Here is a 20,426-nt window from a genome sequence, read left to right as displayed (position 1 = left end):
AATCAGCATTTTAACAAGTTCCCAGGTGCTTTATATGCATATTAAAAATTTCAAAGCACTGCTGCGGAGCTGACTCTGCCTGTTAAACTAACCTTGGTTCAGCTAGACACCTTCCTCCTTCTAGGTTCTCCAGAAAGGCAGCCTGCTTTCACACACCAGAAAAAAAAAAAAAAAAAAAAAAAATTGTGGGAATTTATCAGGTGTGGCTCATTCAAACAAAATTAATTCCTGATTTTGTTCACTACCTTATTCAGTGTCTTACAGTCTTAAAAAAAATTTCACAAAGTGCCTAATTTAGTACTAGAGACAAGCTCTTTGATCAGAAAAATCTGACTTCATACTGGAAAATATTTGGGGGAAAGGACAACATTTCAGCAATTCAAAGCTGGGAAATTGAGACCACCCAGCTTTCTTATTTCACATTTTGTCAGTGTTCACACCACTCAAATATAAACATGAGTAAATTTATATGGAGAAGTTATATAAAAATGACTTTATATTTAGCATATACTACATGCTAAATGAGCAAGGAAAAAACCTCAACCTTTGAGGGACACACATAGTGAGGGACAGAAATTTATATAAAAACACCTGTCTGTCACATGCTGCAGCTGTCTAAACACTCATTCAGCAGAGGACCCAAGACCTAGAGGTCAGGTCAACAGCTCTCATGCAGATAAGAAACACTATAAAGACAGTTCAGTTTTCATCTGTGTTCCTGTGAGTGTGAACCCTTTTGTAAATAGGACCTTTGAAGATGTTACTATTTAAGATGTGGGCTCATTTGTGAAGAGGAACTTCGAAGGTCCTGTTAAATGAGGCCAAATTGAATCAGGGTGGCCCTTAATCCATGTAATGGAAGTCCTTATAAGGCAGAGGAAATTTGAAGACAGCCAGAGAAAGTCAAGGAGGAGATCAAGGAGAGAGATGGCCATGTGATGGAGGCAGAGATGCAAGCCAAGGAACTACAAGGAGTGCCTCAAGCCAGCACCAGATTGCTACAGATTCCAGGAGAAAGCATGGCTTGTGGAGACCTTGACTTTGGACTTTTAGCCTCCAAAACCATGAGAAAAATAAATTCCCATTCTTTACTCCGACAAATTGCATGGTATTTGTCATAGTAGCCCTGGAAAACTAAGATATTAGGATAGTCAGAACTGTGTCTTACCTAACCAACAAACATTTATTGAGTACCTATTTGTTCCAGGCTGACACAGACAGTGAACAAGTCAGCAAATGGGAAGGTTTTCTGTAGAAAGACATATGTGCTGGGAAGCAGATGAATCAGGGCAGTGTGACAGAGAGGGCAGGCAAGGAAAGGGTCCCAATGCCTTAGTGAGGATGTGCCTCCATCACAATAAGGCTCCAGAAGTGTTCTGTGTCTAGAGTGGGTCCAGTTTTCCCACCTCATTGTATCTTCCACCTGGAGCAAGATATATCCCCTCCCTAGCAGTTTCTCCTGAAGTTACCGATCTACAGGTAACTTCTCAATGCTGCAATGCAACACTGCGATGCCAACTTTGAAAATGCTCCATATCTGTGATTTTATCTACATGAAGGATTACTGTGATTTCATTTGCATCATTGTTGTGCTTTGGTTCAAGGGAAAGGTGCTGGCTGATTTTGAGAATAGCGTACAAGTCAGGTTTTCCAATCATGCATTCATGTCTGTCGCCTGACCTTTGATTTTGCTAAACACCACAAGTTAAGTAGGGTTATAAAAACACCTGAAGTTGGCAAATGCTTATGAGAATATGATTAATAGTGACTCTGTTCATTCCTTCTTTATCCAATGAATATGTAGATGATATCTATTTTTAATCTACCTCTAAGGTAGGAGCTGGGAAATCATACACAGCGAAAACAAGCATGCCACCTCCTCCACTAGTACTCTGTTCCAAGCTAAGCCTCCTGCTGCGCTTGTGTTCCCATTCCATCTGGCCTCCTCTGGGCTATTGTTCCACCAAGTACCCCCTTTCTTATATGCTGAGATGACCCCACAAGTCCTTGGCCCTTTTCATGGGCTCCACCAGCGCTCTGTGTTTCCGAGTTTACAGAATTTAACAGGATTTGTCTTGCCATAAAAGCAGCAACCCATAAGCAACATTCAGTAAGTAAGAAATAAATGGATACATGGGGGGAGGTCAATCTTCTTATCTTTTTATTTCCAGTGCCTATTGCAGTCACTGACAAGTAATATGTGCTAAATAAACTTTGCTTGTACTCAATACCTACATCAGTTGATTTTCAAACTTCTCATCTCTATTTCCTAATGTTATCTCACCCCAGCAGCCATGTGGAAAGGGAAAGGCAAGCGTTATTTCTGCCACTTCATAGTTGAGGGAAGTGAGACAGAGACGTACAAAAGGTCCCCAAGGGCACACAGTGGGGCGGCCAGTCGGACCAGGTGATGGACACTTGCGCATTTTCCTTTAGGTCATGCAGGCCAGGGACTGAGAAAGTCCTTGCCGCCTTCTCTAGCCTCTCAGGACCACACCCAGGTCTCCTTATCCATGGGTCCCTCCTAGTCCCACTTCCCTCCCTGCAAGCTGAAATAGTACCTGAGCCAGCCTTTCAGTCTCTTAACAAAAAGCTGAACTTCTTTAAATCAAACCGCGGCCCCGGATGCCCCCAGCAATGTGATTCTTCTGTCTCAGCCAGCTCTCATCGTCACCCAGGAATCTGGAGGTCCCTGCAACACCATCGTCACCACTCTCAGCCCTTAAAACGGCCACCACCTTCTATGTTTGCCACAAAGTGATTTCAAACCCTCCCGAGCTCTCCACAAATGTCAGCCCACGCGCCTCCGTCCCACGTTAGGCCAGCCTCCTCGTCCACAGCACTCCAGGCTCACGCCTGGGACCTCCCCACTTCACTGGGACCTAGGAGCCAGCAGAGCCTCAGATGCTCCGCCAGCTTCCCGCCTCTGCTGGGAAGCCTGACAGGGCAGAGATCCCCGCCGATCAGGCTCTGGGCCCTAACCGCTCTCGCCCGCTTGGCATGAGCTCTTAGTCCCTCTCCTTCCTGTATTCAAACTCTCCCGCTTCCCTGGATCCTTGCTATTGGCACGGAAAGAAGCTAGCCTCCCATTTTCAAGGAAGAGAAGATGATGAAGAAGAAGATGTAGAGGAAGAGCAAGACAAAGATGATGATGATGAAGAGAGAGAGAGAAAAAAGAGAAACAGAACAAAACAACAATAAAACCCTCTGGGGCCTTCAGATACAAACATCCCTCTCCTCGCTTTCACAGTCAAGCACCGTCCTTGCCGTGCAGCGGCATCTGCACACCTCCCAGCCGTTTGTCCCCCTGGCTCTCCCATCTCCAGACTTTCTGGTCTTGTATTATTTTTAATCTGTATCTCCTTGAAATGAAGATGCCATCAATTGTAGGGCATGTCCTGATTTCAGAAACTTTTTTTTTCATGTGAAAAAATTGCATCTTATAATTTACAGAACCCAGGAGTCCCTGGAACTGGCCCTGTCCTACGCAGAGTCAGGATTTTGCTTCCACTTCCGCGCGGTCCCTTTTTGCCTCGAAAACTTTCATCCTTCCACTTTCAGCTTAAGTGTGACTTCCTGAAGCCCTTCCCAGCCACCCCCTGGGATAGGCTAGCACCCCCCATGATGCCCCCTCATGGCACACTAACTTTTCAAAGCACTGATCGTGATGATAATGAACTAGTAGTTTGTCTAATAATGTGCTTGAGTTTGTTTCTCTTAATAGACTACAGACTCAAAGGGGGCAGAAGCAGTGTCCGCCTGATAAGCACTCTGTCCCCAGCAGCTAATGCTTGCAGTTTACAGATATTTCTTCATTCGATCCTCATAGCACATGAGTAAGGTAGGTAAGAGAGGTAGCAGGGGCGCAGATAGGTAGCTACTCGGGTGGTCCAGCTAGTAACTGGAGCCCGTAGAATCTGATTCCAGACCCTGTTCTTCTAACTTCTCTCTACACTATAGTATATTAATACTTGGTGCAGAGTAGGTATTCAAGAAATATTTGCCGAATGAACAAATGAATACAGTTTTCAAAAAGGTTAGTACTGTAAATATCTATTTTTAACGGAAATCCAGAAACTAGCAGAAATAATAAGCCTAAGGAGTTGGTTATTTGTAATCTTAGGGACCATCTCAAATGCTAATCAAACACTGATTACAAAGGCCCTGATGCCTGCCTTTATTTCTTAACGGGTGGTTTAAAATCCTTACCTTGCCATGCTCCGAAGCACCCTATTCCTAAGAGTACTTACAATCAAATTATTTCCTTCCCTTTTCCCTCCTTCTTTCTCTTTTCTGTTCCCTCCCTCCCCTTCTTCCTTCCTTCTTCAAAATACACCTATTTTGAGCACCTATTATATGCCAGGAAATATGCGAGGCATGGGATACACATTGAGAAATAAAACAGCCACAGTTCCTGCTCTCAGAGAGCATATAACCTCTAGAGGAGGAGATGTAATAAATCAGTAAGCCAACAAATAAATAATTACAGAATGGTCATCTGAACTGAGATAGAGAAGAGGGTGGGAAGGGGGGCACTGATTAGAAGGCAGGGTGGGAAGAAGCTAGTTGGAAGCCAGGCCTGATGGAGGAGGTCTGCCACACGCAGCGGGCAGAGCCTCCCAGGGCAGGGCAAGAGCTGTCCCGAGCAGGCGCCAGCTTGGCACGGGAGGGAGCGGAAGGAGGCTGGTGCGGCTGCAAAGGGCTGTGTGTCCGTGAGCCGCTGGCTATGGGGTCAGGCACTGAAGCAGGCTCAACGCGGGAGGGGCCCAGGAGGAGTCTTTGAAGAGTTTTTAGGCAGAGGAAAATGGAACGGAAAAGAATCTTTAACTACTGCCTCAAAGTCACAGTGGTGAAGCAAGCAGGTCAGAGTCAGGACACAGCATCGCGGACGTGGAGGCGCTCTTGAAGAGCAGCAGAGCAAAGCAAACGGGGCGGCTGAGGCCAGTCCCCAGGATAGCAGGAACCCCGAGAGGCACATCCTAGTGGGGTCTTGAAGGCGTTCCCAATGAAATGCTTGAAGCTCAGTAATGATCTTCTATGGCATGGAGATAAAAACTTAAATCCCAGGGTTTGGCCCCTACAAGATTTGGATAAACCTAAAAGGGATTGTAATACTGCACGCAAGCAGCACAATGTTTTTAAGAGGGACTTTGCATGGGGATTTCTATGCCGTTTTATTTTATTTTCTGTCTATTCCATTTAAATTGGGTATTTGTCTTTGCCATATGAACATTAAGGCTCATGAGAGAAATTCGTGGTGGGTTAGTTGTTGGACACAAACAACATGAGCTTTCTTGGAATGGGGCAAAATGTTTATTTACAAGCAGTAAGATGTTCACAAGAAATAAATGTTCCTTGCCTAGGCTACCTCTCCTTTTCCAAGTAATTGCATCTGAGCATGCTGCTTCAGCAAATGGGAATTTTTTTCACACATGCACTGTGAGTAATCAAAGACTTTGCTTTTGAAACTACACTCAGTCGGTTCACTGTATCTGTTCATTTCCTTCAAATTCAATCTTATTTCTTTGTTTTGCCCATAGCTTAGAGCTTTTGATCTCATAAATTTTCATGTCATTCTTTAAAAAGCAGAGAAAACATGTCCCTCTACACAATGCTTTAAGTAGCCCCATTCATTTTCTTATTGACCAAATTCATTGTATAGATTTTCTTTCACTCTAATGTTGCGAGGCTCTATGGGATGTGCTTGTAAGGAGATGGCCTCCTTTATTTCTGCCACAGAAAAGAAAGCCAAATAAAGGCAGGATATTCCTCTGTTGATGTACAAGCAAAGATGAGGTTCTGCAACTATCTTTCTTCATCCTTTAAAAAAATGCAAACAAATCCCTGTCAGCATCCATGAAACACTCCAGAATCCAATAACTAGCCTAAAGCACTTGGCATTTATGGCTTATCTGAGCGGTATTTGCAATGGCATGTCAGGCATTAGCTGCCTGACTTGGGAGTGACCCATCCCACCAAAACTAAGAAGACTGATCCTGTTTGAGCTAGAAACCAGATACCTGACAACCTAGAGGACAGTAAAGACTCTGGGTCATTTATTAAGAAATGATGTATTACATCATTTTATTGAAGTCAACATTCATATGGGACATCTGGTTCCTAAGCCACACGGTAAAATAGGCCACTTGCCCTGACCATTCGGAAGACAAGGGCCCCCCTGGTCCCATACGGCCACGCCCCACTCTTTCCATGTGGATTTTATTTCATGATGATATACGACTTCTGCTGGAAATGAGTAGTTATCCAGCAATTGCATCAGCTCAACTATAAAAAGAGAACTACAGGCTGAAAGATCATCAAGGCCATGGTCAACTCTATTGGCAGGTGAAAATGGTTATACTGGCTTCTATCACCCTGGCAGGGGTGAAAAGGAAACAACATGGTCTAAGATCTTGTAGCTCAGAAATCTGTACCCACTCCAAGCACAAACCCTGCCCCTTCAATCAGAGGCCCACAACGTCTTTATGAAATCGTTCTTCTTCTTCAAGTGGGATCTAAGAAGGTATTATAAGGATGAAAATGCTTGCTGAAAACAATGAAAAGTAGGCCCACTTTGGTACAGCTAGTCAAGCAAGGTCCCAAAGCATTGACCAAAAATTAATCTGAGTAAATGGTTTGAAAGTCTCTGCTTGGTTTTTTTTTTGCAAGTGGAGACACAATTAAGATCTTTTAGGCCTAAAGAATAACCTTTGGACCTAAACAAATGTAAGGGCATATCATGTTTTTGGATTGGAAGACTAAATATCAAATATTGTTAAGATGTCAATTCTGCCCAAATTAATTTGCAGATTCAATGCAATCCCAATTCAAATTCCAACCACCTCTTTGCAGAAATGGAAAAGCCAATTATCCAATTTATTTGGAAGGGTAAGTGGCCCCAAATAGCCAAAACTCCTTGAAAAAGAAGAATGAAGTTGGAGGACTCACACTCCCTTACTTTAAAGCATATTACAGATTACAGAGGTCAAAACAGCATAGTACTAGCATAAGGATAGATACATAGACGGATGGAATCAAACTGAGAGTTCAGAAATAGACCCTCACATCTATGGCCAGTTGATTTTTGACAAGGTTACCGAGTCCACTCAGCTGGGAATAATAGTCTCTTAAAAAACGATGCAGGCAACCAATCCAATGTCCACATAGAAGAGGTGGCATTGGATTGGGAAAAGTGGACATGGTGGACGATGGGTATGGGGAAAGGCAGGAAGAGATGAGAGGTGGAGGCGTCTTTGGGACATGGAGCTGCCCTGGATGGTGCTTCAGAGGTAATCACCGGACATTGTAAATCCTCACAGGGCCCACTGGATGGAATGGAGGAGAGTGGGGGCCATGATGTGGACCATTGTCTATGAGGTGCAGAGGTGCCCAAAGATGTACTTACCAAATCCAATGGATGTGTCATGATGATGGGAATGAGTGTTGTTGGGGGGGGAGAGGGGGGGTGGGAGGGGTGGGGTTGAATGGGACCTCACATATATATTTTTAATGTAATATTATTACAAAGTCAATAAAAAAAAAAAAGAAAAAAAAAACGATGCAGGGAGAACTGGATATCCATATACAGAAGAATGAAAGAAGATCCTTATCTCACACCTTATACAAAAATTAATTCAAAATGGATCCAAGTCCTAAATATATGAAATTCCTAGAAGAATATATAGGGAAGTATCTTCAAGATCTTGTGGTAAGTTTCTTATACCTTACACACAAAGCATAAGCAACAGAAGAAAAAATAAATAAATGCGACTTCTTCAAAATTAAAAACTTCCGTGCACCAAAAGACTTTGTCAAGAAAGTGAAAAGACAAACTACTCAATGGGAGAAAATATTTAGAAGCTATGTCAACAAAGGTTTAACATCTAGAATATATGAAGAAATCATACAGCTCAGCAATAAAAAGATGATGCAGTTTTAAAAGATGGGCAAAAGACTTGAATAGAAATTTCTTCAAGGAGGAAATACAAATGACTAAAAATCACATGCTCAACATCAGTAGCTATTAGACAAATTGAAATGAAAACCACAATGAGGTATCCTTTCTTACCTATTTAGAATGGCCACTTGAAAAACAGAAAACTACAAATGTTGGAGAGGATGTGAAGAAATAGGAACACTTATTCATTGCTGATGAGAATACATTGATGATGCAGCTGCTGAGAAAGATAGTTTGGCATTTCCGCAGGAAGGTAAGTATAGAATTACCATACGATCTGATAATCCCACTACTAGGTATATACTCAGTAGAATGGAAAGCAAGGATTCAAACAGATATTTGCACACTGATGTTCACAGTGACATTTTCACAATTGTCAAAAGATGGAAGCAACCCATGTATCCATCAACCAAGGAATGGATAAACAAAACGTGGTATATACATACAATGAAATATTATTCAGCCATAAAATGGAATGAAGTCCTGATTCATGTGACAACATGGATGTACCTTGAGTATATTATGTTGAGGGAAAGAAGCCAGACACAAAAAGACAAATATTATATGATCCCACTGTTATGAACTAATTATAATAAGCAAACTCAGAGAGATATAACCTAGAATGTAGGTTACCAGGGGATAGATTGGGGTTATAGAATGGGAAGTTGATGCGTAACTTGTAAAAGAATTTCTCTTTAGGCTGACAGTAAGGATTTGGAAATGAATGGTGGTGATGGTAACACATTATTGAGAGTGAAATCAACAGCACTGAACTATATAGGTGAATGTCCTTAAAAGAGAAAACTTTAGGATGTATATATTACTAGAATAAATATTTTAAAGATAAAACATACTATACAACACAATGCATCCTACTTTAGACAATGGACTATAATTAATAATATAAGAATGTTCTTTTATGAATTGTAACAAATGTGCAATACTAATACAAGGTGTTAATGTAAGGGTGGTATATGGGGAAAAATACACCTTATGTAAATAATGGATGATAGAACTATTTTAGTAATCTTTTATCAATTGCAACAAAGGTAACTAATGTTAAAAAACAAAAACAATACAATTATAAAAATAGTGCTATCATCAATTGTAGTAAATGTCCCATTCCAATGCAAGATGGGGTGGTGTATGTGAATCCTGTATTTATGCATGATTGTTCTGTAAACTCATGACTTCTCTAATTAAAAACAGAATAATTTTTGGATCCCTGGGAAGTGCTAAAGTTCAATAAGCAAATAAAAGGAAGAATTATGACATGGATTCAGACAATCTTTGTCTAAGTGTAGCTGTGCTGAAAGCTAACCTCAGGACCCCTGGAAATTATAAGATTTGAAAGCTTTTATTTCCTATGAATGGTAATACATATATATTTAAAAGCCTGGGAATAAACCTCTTTAAATCTAAACACATGCTCAAGGCAGCAGACACATTGCTAATTTGTGCCAACTTGGAAAGTAGGTATGGAATTCATAACCAAATATCACACTGGTGCAATAGTGTCACTTTTGTACTAAGGTGCTTTCCAGACTCATTTTATAATTCCATGAAAGATAAGAGCACAAGGTAGACACTCACTAAATAGCTGTTGAATGGATGTGCTTCAGGTTCATACCTGTTGGATTACGTCTCCCAATGTCTTCTCAGCCACCCTGGCTCTGCTTTCTCTCACTCTCATTGCATGAAGCTGGGGTGCTTGGGTGCCACTGAGTCCCAGGCAGAGGATGGCACCTCGGGGTGTAAATATCAGGCTCTATCCAGCTTGCTTGATGTACAGGAGAAGAGGACATTTTTTTTTCTGCATGTAGTAATCTCTGGGCTCCTGAGGAGGGTGGTGGCTTCACCATCACCAGGTCTGGAGTTTCTCTTTCAGTTGAGACATGAGGGTTTATTTGGTAAATTAGCTACCTGAATGGGGCTGGAATACCAGATAGAATTTTTTTTTTTGAGGTACCAGGTCGGGGATTGAAACCAGGACCTCGTAAGTGAGAAGCCAGTGCTCAACCACTGAGCTACATCAGCTCTCTTGAGTTGGCTTTTTCATTTGTTTGCTTATTGTTTGTTTTTGTTTTTTGTTAGGAGGTACCAGGAACCGAACCCAGGACCTCCCAGGTGGGAAGCAGGCACTCAACTGCTTGAGCCACATCCATTACCCAGATAGATTTTTTTTTTAACAATCCCTTTCCTTGTATAGCCAGGATGCCAGATTGAGGCTAGACCAAAGCGCAGATGCATCTGAGCTCACCAATAAGGTGGCCTCGGGGAAAGAGCGAAGATGAACATTCTTAGTTAACATTCAGACTGGTGGGACGTCCATGAACTTAGATCAATTTCCTTCTGCTACATTTCAGACACTACAGCAGTGTTTTCCATACTGTAGTTAGTTTCTGGGAGAAAAGTATACCATGAGATGTTAACAGCTATTTTACCCTAAAAGAATTCTATAATAAAATAGGTTTAGTTACATAGATAGACTCCTTAGGACCTTCAAAAAGGTAATTATATGTAGAAAAAATACTTTTAAAAACACTTAGTAAGCATGTAAAAGTACTTAATGTAAGGGCACATCTCTATATTGTGTACCTTTATTTTTCAACCAAAAATGTTAAATGTGTATGCAACATCTGCTATATGTATGACACCATGCTTGTGGAGGAAACCAGCAGTGCAAATGTACAGAAAAATCCCCAGCTCAGGGAGGCTTGAGCTTGAGTCCCAGCTACTTCACTTAAACAGTGAGATGTGTACAGTTTCTGTTTGGGGGAATGTTTGGGTAATGAATGATGGTGATGCTAGCAAACATGGTAAATATAATCAACGCCACTGAATTGTATACTTAAAAAGGGCCAAAAGGATAAATTTTTTAAAAACGAAAGAAAATAAAACAATAATGTCTAAGAGGGTAGGGACAGGTATTTTTGCATTATTTTAATATTCCAAAAACTTAATGGCAAAACTTAAGTTACAGATGGCAAACATTAGGTTTACCATCTATAAGACTGAAATTTAAACAAAACTTTAACTAACTTTGGTTTTTGTTCACATTAAAGATCTTTGGATAATTCTGTGAAATAACACTGATTACATCATAATCACAGGTATTTGTGATTCCTTAATAAATGCATCTTCTTTGGTAGCCAACATCTTTCAACACGTATCTATAGATGCCCCATAGAGGCAATAAATTGAGGTGGAAGGTCTGGTAACCTCTAGATGACCTATAAAGACTTTCTCCAACTCTAAAATTTTCTAAGTCCCTGATGATAAAGAGAATGATAAAATATATTGTTATACACAATTTTATATAACACTTTGAAATTTGATACACATTTGTGGTTTTGTGTGGAGGATGTTTATTTGGCAAACAGAGGCTGCCTGCTGTAGTAGAGCTAAGAAGAATGTACGGAAGATCAAGGACAGGATGGCCTGGACTATGTGGTTTCTTCTCCTTGTGGCCCCGTCAGAGAGCACCTGCAATTCCCATATGGAGTGGAGGTGCAGTTTTTAATCTACTCCCACCCCATCCTTTCAAAACTATCCATTCCTTTTTCTGTACTACTGTGGTTAGTCCAGGATTGAACCTCTGCCTCTACCAGACCCAGGCTTGGAAAATCAGCACACACCCTCTCCCTGGCACAGCGCGGGGCTCAAGGGCAGAGACAGAAGCTGGTTATTCAGACTTCTCCCTTTCACTTGTCCAAAAACACCAAGAAAGAGGCTCGCTCTTTTTTTGAGATCATGCACTTTACTGTCCTTAGCAACATCAGGATTAAGATGAGAAGAAACTAATGGAACCATGAAATGATGATCTGGAAGCAAACTGTGATCTCTAGACTGCTACTCGAGTACTCACTGTAACTTTTCCTGCTTAGTGTTGGATCCAATCAGCACTGTGACCAAAACTTCCTACCCGGAAGAAAAATCTACACATAGACGGCTTCAACTTCAGGAAAACTGATCAAGTGCCTTACTCTGTATCAATCAAGAACTTAAAATAAAATTGCATTAGATTCATCGCAGGTAACCTTGAATATGTATGTGTGCGTATACATGTATGTATTTTTTCATGGGTGTGTGTATATATATATAACTGGTAGTTACTTCAAGATAGTTATGTGTGCATGTGTACACATGCCTTCTTAATAATATCTATAATCATTTTAATTACTTTATCAGAAATAAGGGCGCAAACCAGAAATTAATTTAAAATATTGCTTCATAATTGAAAGAGAGATCACAAAATCTATGCACCGATTACAAGCCATTCCCTCCAGCTCCCTAGCAGGCAAAAGCACCTTTGGTTTGAGCATCCTCCTGCCCTGTGACTCAGGGGTAAACTCCTGATGAGTCTCCAGTCATGCTGGGCACAGTGGAAAGATAGAGAGAACCTGGGTTGACATCCCTGAACCACGGAAATAAAAACCTTATTTTAGGATCTCTCATTATATGAAATAATAAATTTTCATTATTATTGAAAGGAATTCCACCGGGGTTTTGTCTTATTTGTAGCCAAAGTAATCATAATGAATACAAATGTCATTTACTACTCTTTGTTACACAGTTTTATAAGTTTGGTTATCTACTTAGCAAAATATATTCAAAGCAACAAATTAGATAGGAGGAAATGGGTGCTTCAGATGGACACACTCCTACAGACAAAAAGTGCCTAGGAGCAAAGATATAGACTCTACAAGATGAAATTAAGAAACGCAAACAGAAAGTTAAAAATATATAACTTGGGGTCACTTAGTGTCAGAGCAGAGAAAACCATCAACATCAAAAGTGCTCAAAGGCATTGTATTAAAGAGCAGGAAAATATCAAAATAATATGTTTAAAGAAATTTCCAAGTAAGATGATTACTTTTTCTTTTTTTTCTTCTTAAGTTTTGCTGCCTACAATGTTGAGCCTCAATTATCTGGAAACAGAGCTTGTTAGAACCACTCATGCCCTGAGCATTTCAGATAACTTGGATTTTACTCTACGTAGCTTCCAAAATGTGGTTGGTCAGCACTGCTGCTTAGAATTCAGAAACCACAATATAAAAAGTGATTGGGTCTCAAGGACAGTTCACAGTAACCCATATAACACCAAATAGACCTGAAGCATGCTGGGAACTATCGGAGGGGTTAAGACAATACACCCTTCTTACCCTCTGGACATTCCAGCGCTGTTGCAAGAGACAGACTGATGTCATTGTGTTCAGAATAAGGAGGCACTTTCCACCTACACAACTATACAACAGGGAAAAGTTGCCCCATAAGTTGCCCCGTAAGTTGCCGGCCAGCCACTGGGTGGTTTCACCCTCTGGCAGACGTTCTGTACGGGTTGCTGGAGAACAGTCCACTCTATCAGGTGGGAAATTGGAAGGGATAACCTCTAAGGTCTCTTCCAATTTTGTTTTCAATTTTCCCCTGTCCCTAAGGGTTCTTAGGGGTCAAAAAGATCCTATGAACTTCGCCATTCTGTTCCTGTAATTTTCTCCCATCACTGAGGACTTCACTCAGTGAGGCAACTGGCCGAAAAAACATTTGTTCATTCATTTATTTATTCACTTGGTGGGGAAATGAGCTGTGCATGGGATTGCCAGCCATCAGGCACAGGGACGGATAGTCTTGAATTTAGATGCAGATAGCTAAAGGATTGCACTCATCCCCCCAAATCCCACCCTGCTCTGCCTTCTTCTCCCATGAAGACATCTCTAATACTCTTCCTGGTTGAAATTAGTGGATGCTTGCTTGAAAACTAGGGCAGGTTTTCATCCCTCTTTTCTTTGTTATAGCTATTTGGGTGCATGTCTTATCTCCCCTACTGGGATCTAAGATCATGGAAGATGGAGTCTATCAGAGCCTTGTCAAGACAGTGTTAATTGGCTGAGTGTTCGGTCAAAGCAATTGGACAAGGACACCAAGGATGGGTTTTGAAGACAGCAGTTTTCATTCAATATTAATTTATTCAGTTATTCTACAAGCATGTGACAATATCTGCTCTGTGTCTACTGTGTTTGACATTGAGTTGGATGCATTAGGGGTGGTAAGATGGATAAAAAATAAGACATAAAAAACCCAAAACCCTTATCCTCCAGAACACACTGTCTAATAATGGAGGCTGTCACCTGCTCTGGCCCTTAGCATCACCTCAGAAATGGAACTTGAACCACATGTGTGGTCACCAGAAAGAGATATAGCTCTGTGGCTCTGATCTTCTAGGGATAAAGCAGCAAACTCTAATTTAAGCCATTTGGCTTTGGAAGTTCAGACATATCTCAGCATATGGTGGCCTCCTAAAGTCTCTGGAAATAGAGAGGGACAGAATCACGAAACTGACCCTACAGTCACCATGACCAGCATTTCCCAGGGTAGGCCACCTGCAAATCTGGAGCATAGTGGGATACCTGGGCCTCTCCAAGTCCCAGCCGAGAGAGCTCTCCACACATGTGGAGCGGTATTTGCAATGGGCAGGGAATGCAGATCTTCTCCCCTGGACATAGTTGCTGGGTTCAGGACCTCACCATACTCCCCATTACCCAAGGAGACTTCAACTGTGATTCCTCCTCCTCCCTCTCATCCAAACATCTCTAGAGCTTAGATGTTCTTCCTGGGAGAGTCTTGAGTTATCTCAACTTGCTTCCCACTGATTCAGCATCAGTGGTGGGAAATCAACATCGTCCCACCTCAGCCTTCTGAAGGCCTTTAAGTAAGTCTCTGCTCCACAAACCATTTCCTTGCAGATTCCAACAGGATCTTTATAAAACACAATTCTTATGTCATTTCTCTGCTTAACAGTGTTTGATAAGTCATAGTCTGGTAATATCAAGTATCAAGAGTCTGGTGAAAGAGATTTTCACACACTGCTGGTGGAAATGTCAGGGGGTACAATCATTTTGGAGGGCCCCTTGGCAGGGTGGACTAAAATTTGAAATGTACCCCATGACTGTCAGATACAAGGCTCTGAGTCTTCCCAGAGGACTCTTCATATAAGAATGAAAGAGGCTGTGATTGTTAATTTTTGTTTGCTTATTTTCATTTTTTGTTTGTTTGGTTTTATTTTATTTTCTTCTTTTGTGATGGTTAATTTTATGTGTCAATGTGGCTAGGTTATGGCAACTGGTTTTTTGGTCAAACACTGGCCTCAATGCTGCTTTGTGGATGGAATTAACATCTACAATCAGTTGACTTTAACTAAAGGAGATGACCCTCCATAATGTGGGTGGGCCTCAACCAATCAGTTGGAGACCTTAAATGAAGAGAACCGAGGGCTCTGGAATAAGAAGGAATTCTGTCTCAAGACTACACCATCCACCCCATCCTGAGTTTCCAGCCGAAGTCTTCAGACTCAAGACTTCAACATCACTCTCACCAGAGTTTCCATCCTCCAACCTGCGATATGGTATTCAGAATTGCCAGCCCCCTCAATTACATGAGCCAAATTCTTTATAATAAATTTCTTTACATGCACACCCCAGCACTTCTGTAGGTTCTGTTTCTCTGGATAACCCTGACTAACAAAAGGGCATATCAAGGGCATTCATTGATCCTTTTCTTGGAATAGAGAAAGAACTTGAAAACAACCTAAATGCCCATCAATAAATCGCTAAATAAATTGTGATTTACCATGTTCTGGAACACTATGTAGCATTAAAACCATGAAATATATCTAGCTATACTGACATGGAGAGATGTTACAAGATGATATTATATAGATTCTTTGGGTATGCAAAGACCGGGATACATGGAAAACAGGTCAGAGTGATAACAATGTTATCTTTGCAGAGGGTTTGGGACTCAGATTAGGGATGGTGTTGAAAGGGACTTCCTACTTAAAATAATGGTTTTAGTTTTTACGAGAAAGTGTACTCATATATTACTTGTGTATCATTTAAAACAATGCCTCTGCCATGACGCTCCATTGCATACATTAGTCATGGTGCCATCTGAGTCCAAGTGAACTTTATTTCCATGTCCACTCCCATCCGTCCTCCACCCCTCCCCTCCCACACACGCCTGTGCCTATCCTCCACAGCTCTGTCTGGGCTGTCCCCTCTGCTTGGAAGCCTCCTCCTCCTTTTTCTTTTTCACTCCTGGGTTGCTGACCTTCAAGTTTCAGAGCTCATCTCCAAAGTCACCCACTTGGTAAATGCTTTGCAAAAAGTCTTATTTGGAGAATTTTCCTGAGGATTTTCTGTTCTTTTGAGGTCTTATTCATGTTTGTACTCCCAGTACCTAATGGGTACCTGGAGCCAAGTAAATGCTCAATAAAAGGTTCCAAATAAATGAATGATAGGGACACTTTCTATAGGTGTTGTTTCATCTAGTGCATCTCAAAGGTCCAGCATTTCATTTGTGTCACAGCAGACTCAGGAGAAATCAGAGCTACAACCATGTAACTGTTCCTTTTGTGCAAAAGGGACAACCATATTTTGGGGCCAGCCAGGCCCCATTTGTTTTCAATTCTAGTGAAATTGGCTGAGAATGTGCTGCTTTCTATTTTATTCCAATTCTCTACCCAGAAAGGTCTTTGATTACCTAAGCCACAATAAGGGCCAAATCAAAATTGTATTTTGGCCTCTGACGGGAAGGCTCTGCTATCCCAGGCCTTACCTTTTCATCGGCTTGGGTGAGCACTCTCTTTCCAGATTGGAGGATGTGTGTTTCACGTGCATTGCGTTGTAGGAAGTGTGAGTATACTCATTTTCATCGCTGTAGTCAGGACCCAGTAACGTCCGAGCCCAAGTTCCCATGTCGTAAGGAGGAAGAGTTCCTCCAAATTCAGACGGCAAAAATTCAGGGTGTATTAGCTGGTGAAGGCTGTTTAAATTGTTACCATGCAGGAAAATCTGGAAAGAAAGAAAATAGCAGTGAAAGATGGGAAACATTTGACCAAGTATTTCATCGAATACTCAATTGCGCAATGACAAATTGGATATGTTGTTGATGATCGTGGTGCTTAAAGGGACATTCATTTTTGTGTCTGTAATGCAGTCTTCATAAAATGCCAATTTATTGTTCAAAAAAGGGGCTGAATTAACAGTCCTTAAAAATGAAGTTTATGAACAAATCGGATCTTACTTGGCTCAAGATGAAACATACAGTCATCTCCCAATTATCCTGCCGATGAAAGCAGCAGTGAGGCATCGTCAAAGCACCAATCATACTTATCACGTCATCTCCGCCGGCCTCCCTTTTCCCACTCAGGACCACCCCAGGACGGCTCCATCTTTCTCAGGCCTTGATCAGGTTACATCTTCTTCCTCGATCTGACCCAATGACGTCTGTCCACTCTGATCCCCCCTCCTTCCCTCTAACTCATCACCATCTGCTGACTTATCTTTTTTCCTGGTTTGTTTTTATCTTGCTTCCCCAAAGGGAGAGAGAATTCTTAAGGCGAGGGATGGTGCCTTCTCACTCCCTTAATACCCTCTTTGACTCTCGGGGTGGTGTGGACACAACACAGGTGCTCAAGTCAATCCTTATTCCACGGCATTGACCTGGAAATTTGTTGTGGGCTATTTTTGCTGGGATTATCCATTTTTGTCTGGACTGGAGATGAATACCCAAATAAGTTTGCCTTTTCTGAGCATCCAAGGGAGGATGATGGAAATTGGTCAAGCAGGGGAAAAAGAGCTCTCAAATTATAACTATTTTCAGACAAACTCACCAAATGGATAAGCTACAAGTAAATGATTGCCATTGGCTGCAATTCAGGAATCGACTCCTGAAAGTTTATTTAAAGTGTGTCTGTGTAACAACATCAATCACGACACATCTTTACGTTCCAGGCTTAATAACCCAAGTATAGGACCCCAAATATACCCATAGACCTGTACATATACACCCAATCACAACCACACACATACTTCACAGTTAACCATGATGAAATATTAACAAGATTTTTTAAATACTTAAATACAGGACTTCAGTAATAAACACGTGCTACTTTGTTCCACTGGACCAATTTTAATATATGATGTAATACCATCATTTAAGGATGAAGGAGACAAGAAGCAAAGTGTTAAATTCTTCCCAATAATCCTATAGCACTTCAGAAAACAATGTTAATTTTCTAACATTGGAATTGGGTGTGATTGGCCTTGACTAAGACTTCTTTCTTTTGCAAACGTCCTCAGAAGGGGGACCGTTGTATCTGAAGCAGGGAAAAGCTGGAACTAAATATTGACCTTGCAGTTTAGAGGAAACATTCATACCCACCCATGCAACAGTTTTAAAAAAAATTTTTATTGAAGTACATCATTTACACATGAACATACATCAATTATAAGTATATAGTGAAAGTTGGGAACTTACGAAACAAAGATGTGTAATATCATACAGGGCTCCCAAACATGTCCCCATTACCAATACCTTGCTCTTCCAACAGGTCTTTATGCCCTCTCTTTTGGGGGTAAGTGGCCAGTGAAAGGCTGGATGCTGCACCTGTCATATTCTGTTTTGTGTCCAGGACTCCAGAAACTCCCTTCAACAGCACAGCAGCAAGAGTCCACTGCCTTGTGGGAGGAACACCTACGCGCGCCGTCCTGAGTAGAATATGAAGAGGGTGGGATGCCTGAAACCACACTGGGAACAGGCCGGGACACTTCTCTGGCCTTGGCATTGTCCTCAGCCGCATGCAAAATTGCAAAAGAGAAGAGAATGTCTCTGCCTCCTGAGGCTGCAGAGTTCTAGGTCCCAGTTCCACACTTGTTTAGGGGCAGAGAGATTGCCCCTTGCATACCCTAGAAGCACCTGAGGCTTAGAAGTCAGGAGCCCTGCAGTGTGTGTGTTTGGGGGGAGGGGTCGTCACCTCATCAGGCTCCCTGAATTCCCAGAGCTCCTTCCCAGTGCCGGGTGTCCTGGGTGGAGGGGTGTGCGTGAGGTGCTATAAGAACGACCCTGGCCAAGTTCCCTGGTAGAACGGCATTCCCCAACCAGGAGGTAGTGGAAACCAGAGAGAAAGGAACAGAATGGTCAAGGGAAATAAAAGTCACAGCGTCTCTACTGCACGAGTTGGCATTAGGCTACCTGCTTTCATATGCCGCTTCATTAAATGACCCCAACCCGTCTGAGATGTTGAACCCCCATTTTCCCATTTTACAGACGAGGAAACTGAGACCCAGAGTGGTTAAAGATTGTCCAGGCACTCAGCTAATTGGAGTGTGATGGAAAAGTTCAGCTCCGATGGAAGATGCTGCCTTCCCGAATGTCACCAGCTGACACAACCAAGATTTTTTTAAAAGTGTCCTTCCTAAGAATATAATTATTTTCCAGTGAAGACTACTTTCCCGTCATGACAGGGTGTTGGAGTTGGCAGCTAACACCCAACAGCCATGGGGGGAAAAGGATGATCATCCTTCATAGTGATAATATATTCACAAAACAGAATGCTAGCTATTAAAATATTCTGTGAACGGGAAGCTGCTTGACCCAATAGCTTCCACCAGCACTTACAGTGAAAAAAAAAAAAAAAAGCATCTGGTATTTGCATGCCTTCAAAGTTTCCTTTAGTTTGTTACTGAGATGCTGAAAATAACCCAGTTCTATTGAATTATTAATTAAATCCAGGCCATTTGCAAACTCCAGCTGAGGTTCAAAGGCTCAGTGGCTGCAGAAAAGTCACAGAGACAATTGAAAGAGAGCGAGAGATAGAGAGAGAGATGCGACGTAACTGTCATTCTGCATTCCCCAGTTGGAATTCACAGGACGCATTAGTGTCATTACCCTTTTCCTCGTCTTGTCCTTAAGGAATGGTTTGATGAGTGTGTACAGGGCGTGAATGTACCAGGGCTGGTTGACAAAATGGACTCCTCCAAAACGGGCAGGAAAGCTGTCCTGGGGTGGAAAGAGAGAGACACAGTCCAATTAGCACGTTAGCTGGAAACCAGCAGGAACACAACCCCACAGAACTCTCTGTTTCTCATCTCTGATGGACACAGGCTAGCTGGGGAAAGGAGGAAAGCGCACTTCCTCCCTGGCCGCTCAAGTTTCCTCTGTTTCCTTTGCCTCCCTGCTCCCATTTTGAGTCCAGAATCTTAAAACGGTGCCACAGTTAGGGGCCTCCCTACAGGGGCCTGGGTAAGGAAGGGGACTGAACTCGAATTCTTCAGCCTTAGGGAACCACCGCTGCTGTCCCCACGAGGTCTTTCAGAGCTGAGCTTTCGGGGTGGGCGAGCGCTGTGCCGGAAAGGACTGGAAAAGCACTGCAAATGACCGGAGGCGACCGGCGCTCTTTCTCACGGAGGCCAGCCCCAGCCCTTACTCCACCGTGAGGGCTCGCGGGGGACCCTAGAGAAAAGATGCTTCTTGACTGGTGGGTTAATTGAGGCCCTTAACTGAGGGAATCTGGACCCCTTTTGCTGGAGATCAACACACTTTGCAAATGGTAGAAGATGATGACTCCAGATCAGGGCATAAACTCTCGTTTTAGAAGCTGGGAAGCCATTCTCAGAGCTAATTAGAGAAA

The 20,426-nt window shown here is 42.1% G+C and overlaps 1 protein-coding gene across 1 annotated transcript in view; it reads right to left on the bottom strand.

Annotated features, from left to right (window-relative positions):
- CLVS1 (clavesin 1) overlaps nucleotides 1-20,426 on the bottom strand; it is a 179,483-nt gene that overhangs the window by 13,416 nt on the left and 145,641 nt on the right. The window contains exons 4-5 of the mRNA XM_004484324.4: nucleotides 19,685-19,795; nucleotides 16,571-16,806 (exon numbers count right to left, since the gene is read on the bottom strand). Of these exons, the coding sequence (XP_004484381.1) occupies nucleotides 16,571-16,806; nucleotides 19,685-19,795 (347 nt within the window). The remainder of the gene's footprint in view (nucleotides 1-16,570; nucleotides 16,807-19,684; nucleotides 19,796-20,426) is intronic.

Source organism: Dasypus novemcinctus, chromosome 14, assembly GCF_030445035.2.
Source record: "Dasypus novemcinctus isolate mDasNov1 chromosome 14, mDasNov1.1.hap2, whole genome shotgun sequence".
Lineage (NCBI taxonomy): Eukaryota > Metazoa > Chordata > Mammalia > Cingulata > Dasypodidae > Dasypus > Dasypus novemcinctus.
This window is presented reverse-complemented; position numbering and strand designations above follow the sequence as displayed.